Source organism: Crocodylus porosus, unplaced genomic scaffold (assembly GCF_001723895.1).
Source record: "Crocodylus porosus isolate Cpor-Errol unplaced genomic scaffold, CroPor_comp1, whole genome shotgun sequence".
NCBI classification, from domain to species: domain Eukaryota; kingdom Metazoa; phylum Chordata; order Crocodylia; family Crocodylidae; genus Crocodylus; species Crocodylus porosus.
The window spans coordinates 108,347,172-108,354,189 of NW_017728886.1; the positions used below are offsets into that span (position 1 = coordinate 108,347,172).

The 7,018-nt window shown below is 45.6% G+C and overlaps 1 protein-coding gene across 3 annotated transcripts in view; it reads left to right on the forward strand.

The window, feature by feature from the left end:
- Positions 1 to 1,719: 1,719 nt before the first annotated feature.
- The window catches only part of TERT (telomerase reverse transcriptase), a 53,401-nt gene continuing 48,102 nt past the window's right edge, over positions 1,720 to 7,018 (forward strand). For all 3 annotated transcript variants that reach the window (XR_002102119.1, XM_019540348.1, XM_019540342.1), the window contains exon 1: positions 1,720 to 3,385. Coding sequence is in view for 2 of the 3 variants with exons in the window: in XM_019540348.1 (XP_019395893.1) it covers positions 1,735 to 3,385 (1,651 nt within the window). In the remaining variant the exon portion in view is untranslated. The remainder of the gene's footprint in view (positions 3,386 to 7,018) is intronic.

Sequence of the window (7,018 nt, forward strand, 5' to 3'; positions counted from 1 at the left end):
GGAGATGGAGCTCTCCCTTTTCCTCTCCCAAGAGAAGATGCTGCCCTGAGCTGGGGGCCTGGCTTGAGGATGTGGTGAGCAGGGATCTTGGTTTTCTCTGATTTAAAAAAAAAAAATCCTTAATTTTTGGTTTAAAAAAAGTAACTCCAAATCCATATTTTTCTGTGATTTTTTTTTTTAAATGTAACACCCCTAATATATAGAGAGAGATATAGTGGTGTTTCATTTATATCACAGATAACTGTGGCTTTGAGGTTACTTTTTTTTTTTTTTTTAACTGAAAAATGGGCATTTTTTAAAATCTGAGAGCACCAGGATCCCTGCTCATGAGCTCTCTCCAAGTCCAAGGCACCCCAGGGTTCAAGGCATCAGTGCAGTAGGGCTGTCCCTGCAATTTTAAAATGAGGCTGGACCAATGATTCTCTACCAGCGTGTTGCCGCGCCCTTTGGGTGTCTTGAGATTCTCTTGGGTGTGCCACAATGTGTCATGCAAGGCTAGCACTATCAGGTGTGCCACCATGGTTCATAAGATGTACCCAGAGATGTCAGACAGGAAGAGTGTCCAAAGCGTTCTGACTGGCCCTTGTATTTCTGAGGCCTTTCATCTATTTGTAGTAAAAAAAGTACAAAAGAACCCAGTGAGAACTAGGAGCTAGTATTTTCAAAGGGGGGACCTCAGGTCTCTTCGAGCAGGGGGGTCATGTTTCCTGAGAGGTGCCTTGAGTCTCAAAAGGTTGAGAACCAGTGCTATAAGCCGTGCAAGGGTCGGGGGAGGGGGTTCCTCTTTTCCTGCTGAAGTGTGAGCGCAAAGTTCCTGGTCCCTAGGCTAGGGTTGGGTGTCCAGGGCTCGTTTGCTCTGCTCTTTCTCATGAAGGAGCATTTAAAAATTGAACAGGAACAGCCTTCGTTGTAATTGGGGCTGAATAATGCAATTCTCGTGTTGCAGAAAGAGAAGAGCGATCCCCTTCAGTTGAGTTCAGTAAACAGGAGAGAAGATGATCTTGCAGACTTCTCTCTTAAGTTGCTGCATAAACAAAGCTATTCTTCTGTTGACCTGTTTGATTCTTATGAATTGAGATAATTGAATTCATATTCCTGGAGGGATTAGGTCTATGGTATAGTAAGTGCTGTAAATGCAACTTGGTAGATCCTCTGACCTGAGGATCCTGCAGTCTAAACAGACAGGATGGACTGTGGGTGAAGAGAGAGTATTATCCCAGTTTTATGAAGGGGGAGGGAGTAAGTGACCTGCCCAGATTCTTAATCCCTGCTTTCAGTGTACAAAAGTCTGTAACATTTGAAAATGCCTGATACAGTGTGGCACATGCAGGCTGACCAACTTGTTTTGAAGAGTCATAATCTACAACCAGAGTCTGGGGCTGAGCACGCATGCTTTTGAAGGTGGATTTATAGTTTGTCCCCCCCCAAAAAAATCATAGGAAAAATTAACTTTTGTTTTATTTTTTCTGTTTTCAGCTCTCTACTATGAGTGACGTTATCAAAAGAGTTGTTCAGAGACTTTGTGAAAAAAAGAAGAAGAATGTGCTTGCATTTGGGTATTCCTTATTAGATGAAAACACGTCTCATTTGCTGGTTACATCTACTGTAGGTCTATGCAACTACCTTCCTAATACTTCAACAGAAGCTCTTCACACTGACGGCCTTTGGGAAACGTTACTGAGCAGGATAGGGGATGACCTGATGATGTATTTGTTGGAACACTGTGCTGTCTTTATGCTAGTGCCTCCTAGCTGCTGTTACCAAATTTGTGGGCTGCCTCTCTATGAACTCATTTCATATAACTTGGAACCATCCCCAGTGTTTGTTAAGCAAGCATATTCAAAGCGTAGAAAGAATGTATTGCTTGATTATGTGCAAAAGAAGTCTAAGTTTCGTAGGAATTACCTGTCCCAGACAAACTGGAAACGCAAGCAGAGCTCTGAAATAAGTAATGTGATGACACAGAGACAAAAGAGTAAAAAATCAGGAGTCCCCATGTCTAATCAGCATTTTGCTATGGCTGAGGAAACTGTTGGACAGAATAGTAGGACAAGCAAACAGGACAGGATGTCAACAGGAGACCTGGGAAGTTGGAGAAGCCCTGATCTATATCCAGCAGCTGCAGTTGCACCTTTCAAACGAAAACGTGGAGGGGACCAGCTTGATATTTCAGTCAAAAGGGTGAAGATAACAGCAGAAGAGCTGGAGAAAGAAACTGAGAGCCTTAGTTCTAATGTACACAAAAACAAATCCCGAGACGCTGGCTCGGGATACGTAGAATCATTTCCTCAAGGGAGTGAGGGTGGTTCATCAAGAGTGCCTGCTCCTCATCAAGCATTAGACACTCATGATAGCCAGAAGTTTGTGGCAGATAGTGAGAATTCATTTTTGCTACATGATCAGAGTAACAAGCTTTCTAAACCTAGAACCAAAACAAGGACAAAATCTAACAGAGAGCAAGATGCCTGTAAATCTCAAGCTGGTTCTGCAGAAGTCGCAGAAGTGGAAGACGATTCTTTAAAATACAGAGGCCTTAAAAAGAATCCAACTGACTTAGATAAGAAGTTACCAAAGAAAACTGTGTGGTCTGCTGTGTACATTAGGACAAGCTCTCTCTTATATTCTCTCAGAAGCTTCCAGGAAGGTTTTCCTAAACCATTTTTACTGAACCGCTTAAAGTGCTCCCTGAAAGGGGGTCAGCAGCTTGTAGAAGCCATATTCCTAAATGGGAATACATTGCAGCAAAAGTGCCACCAGAACCCACTGAGGCACAGATGGAGAAAGAAGAGATTTCCCAAACGCTACTGGCAGATGAGGAATGTGTTTCAAGAACTGTTAAAGAACCATGCCAAGTGCCCCTATTTAGTACTTTTAAAAAAGAATTGTCCTGTTCAACTGTCTGAGACCAGCTCAGGCAAAGTGGACCCATTGCATCAGTCACCAACATCTGAGGGGACACAAATTCCCAGGCAAGGGGAAGATCCTCTTAGGGAAGGGCCAGGTTTGTGTCTGAGAAACAGCAGTGGAGAAGGCAGCGGCGAAGGCGGTGCAAGTGATTCTCGTCCACTTCTGAAAAGGACCTCAACTGATTCAAACACTCTCCCTGAGAAACCTTTATTGGGGCACAGTCCTCAAGACCTCTCCGATTCTACTTTCAGGGAGCTTCTTAAGCAGCACAGCAAGCACTGGCAGGTGTATGTTTTTGTGAGGGAATGTCTAGAACGAGTGGTCCCGGCAGAGCTGTGGGGTTCTAGCCATAACAAATGCCGGTTCTTCAAAAATGTAAAAAGGTTCATCTCCTTGGGAAGGTTTGCCAAGATCTCTTTGCATGAGCTGATGTGGAAGATGAGAGTGAACGACTGTGCATGGCTTCATCTGAGCAGAGGTACTAATTTTCATACTGATAACAAAATATGGCAGCTGAATGGTGTTCAAATATTAAGCCGAACCCAGGCAGGTGGGGTGGGGGGTAGAGAGGCAGGCACCTGGGGACCCAGACACTGCAGGGTGGGGGCAGATGCCAGGGGGGCTCAGGTGTGGGAGGGGCAGGTGACAGGAAAGGCAAGTGCCAGGCAAGGCAGGCATTGTGGTGGGGGAGCAGGTGCTTGGGTACACGGGGGTTGGGGTAGTAGGCTGCAAGCAGTAGCGGGACAAGTGGTTAGGGGGGCAGGGCAGGGGTCAGGCTACTTGATTCTCCTGCCCCCTTACTGCCTGCACCACTGCTTGCTCTGCAACTTTAAGATGACCTTCCTGTAATTCTAACAGATTACCGTATTTACTGGACTAGATGACCCTGATTGTAAGATAAGCCCCTAGTAATTAGATACTATATATGGAAAATTTATAATTTTCCAGGTATAGAATCTAATGGAGGTTTGCCTTGAATGTGTCCCCTTTCCACTGCTACAGCAGGGAAAATAAATCTGGGGGCATCAGGTAGCCCCTTTGCTCTCTGCTTCCCCTACTTTTTCCCCTGCTAACAGCCCCTTCCCCTTCTCCATGCTATCAGACCCTGCTCACCCTGAGCATGTGTAAGTGAGGAGCAAATTTGAAAACAATAACCTTGAAATTAAACGTGACTAGCAGTTTGCGTATAGTACCCATACACTTAGTTCATCCACAATTGATGCATGTTATCTTTTTTTTAACTGCTTCAAATTTAGCACAGGTGCTCCATAAACACGTTTGAGCAGTACTTTGGCACTTATTTATGTGTAGCACAAACTAAGGTTTTGTTTTGTTTTTTGCAAAAATATGTATTTATGTACGTAAATAAATATTGTATATAACTGTACGTCTACCAACTTGTCAAGCGACCCCTGTGGTTCCCTAGACAGACCAAAATATAGTTTACCAGTTAAACTATTTTAGTCCTGTTACAGAGTTTGCACTGTGCGCCCATGCATCCATCACCATTCCAGTGCTTTTACTTGTTGTCATCATAGTTGTTGCTGTCCTCACCATTGTCCTTGTTATTTCGGAGGGCTTGCCTCTGAAAAATGTATACCAGTCTGTCATATGAGGTCTGCAGTCTCTTTCCTGTTTTCTTCTGTCTTCCTGTAGTACTGGTATTTTTCACTCAGCCCCATTTTAATACAGTCCTTGACTGTAGGGTCTGAGTACCTATATGGAATGGGTTCCTGGTTTTCTACAGAGCATACCTGAAGCAGGAGATGAATTGGTCAAAGTGGGCTGTCAGGGCCCCTTGAGTTTGGTCAGGTACCCGTAGAGGACCTTCTGGTCAGGATTTTGACACCTGTCACCACCAGAAGGAGTACACGTACTTTCTTCCACACCTCTGGCATATGGGCCAGAAGAGGTGGTCGATTGTTTCTGCTTGCTACTGGCAGATTAGCCCAGGGCAGTTTGCTAAAACTCTATGTCCTGCACTGTTTCTCCATGCCCATTTGGAGAATGCCCAGTGGACTGTCTACTAGTTCAGGTCTTTGTGCTCCGTTTGCAGGTCCTTGTGGAAAATTCACTCCCACACAGCCTGGCAGCTGTCACTGGGTAGCAAGTCCATGCGTGATATCTCGCCCTTACCACCTCCTGTATCTTGCAGTGGTTACCCATGGTTGCTAAATTAATATTGTGCAGCTGGTATTTTTCCTGGAAGCATTGCAGGGCCTCATAGAGCTGTGGGGACACCAGGGTCCATGGGCTTCCTTAGATCATCATGTACACGTACCACTGTCACAGCAGCTGCCCTGCAAAATACATGACAAAGTGAGGTTGTCCCAGGGGAATAAAAATGGAGGCTCTAAGACAACCCAAGGAAGGGGTGACATGCCCAAGGAAAGGGGGAAGGAGCCTTGAAAGGAAGAAACACTTACTACCTCTTGCAGGGCAGAGCAAGCTGCGCCAAGGAGAGCCACTTGCACGGTTCATCAGCCACTTTTATTGCTGGCTGGTGATGGCGCCAGCAGATAACGTCATAAAAAACCGCCACCCGGCGGATTTAAAAGCCGGTGGCAGGTAAATGGCGGGAGAGGCGGCCAGGACTCTGAGGGGCAAAGGTGCTCCCCAGCCAACGTCCCAGGGAAGCCGACAGCCCCGATAGGGGCGAGATGGAGATCCCTTAAAAGGGGCTAACCCCACTCTGGTGGAGCCCACCACATAGACCAGCAGGACAGCCAGGAAAGAGAGAGATGACGTTGGGGGACCAGAGACAGGCTAAGACAGTGGACCGCTGAGTGGGGTGGGCAGAATCCTACACCCAGACCTTTTTCATTATTTTTATTCTCTTCTTTGTTTTTTTTGTGACTTATCCTATCTTGGAGGGTGCGTGGAGGGCAACCCCAGAAAACCCTCCACGGGTCCAGGGCCATGGAGAAAGATCAGGGCCAGTTTGGGCAAGAGCCTCAGAGGAAGGGCGACAGCGAAGGCGGAGATAATTGTACACCCCATGATCATCGGGAGTAGCCGAACTGAGGAGCGGGCCAAAGACTCATCATCCAGTGGCCCGGAAGGTTGGCACTTGGTTGGGGTGTAGGGGAGGTGGAGCCCCAACAATGCCTCTGGTGAGAGATACCAGGAGTAGCAAGAAACCCCGGGAGGGACCCCACACCAGGAACATAGAGAATCAACCCATGACAGGAGACTGTCAGGGCTCCCCTCAGGGTGGAGCGTAACCTGACACATAAGTTCCGGGGGGAGGGGGTATGTTTCCTGAAGTTCTTGATTTCATGTTTCTTGAAGTTCTTTCCAAATTTCAACAGCATCTGCATTACAGCAGCAATCTTTCTGTAGTTTGTCCAAGGCTATGGAAATAGGTTTAGTACAGTCATCTTATCTTCTACGTTTCTCTTTAGTTCTCTTTAGACTACTCTTGCTATGATACTTCCAGCAGTTTTGTCACAATTTTTAACATAGATGGTCTTCAGAATAGGCCTCTACTGGAGTCAAGAAGCAAGGTTCCAACACCTGTGATGCCTTTGCTGATTCTTTGCATTGATAGTATATACCATGCATCCCTTGCAGGGTCACAGCGTTTATACATGAAATATTGTACCATATTTTTAAAGCCTGATCTCAAAAGTTAGATATTTTCCCCTTTGTTTTTATATAGAAGAATATCAACCTTTAACTCCAGAGTTTTTAGCAGAGGCTTGTTTACTCAATGTATTATTTTATTTAAATTATTTTAATAGATTGTACTAAATGTTAGGGCTGTACGAGGCTTCGGACCGTGCTTCAGATCCAGAGAAGTTATGGACACTTCAGAGTCTGAAGCAGCATGTTCGGATCAAAGCGCTGGCATCTTTAGGCTTTCTGAAGTGGTTTGGAGCTTCCAGAGCACTTCGGAAAAGCTTCGGCCATAGGGTATAATAGGGAATCAATGAAATACCTATAACTTTGTTGTTTTTTCTCTGATTTAGATGAAATTTGCAGGGATGGTAGCCTATGCTGAGAGCATGAAGCCTGTCGAGCTTGAAGAAGTTGGGTACAGGGGTTTGGGGGGAACTGCACCCCAAATTCTTGAAAGCAAAACTCATGTCACGTCTATGTGTTATGACAC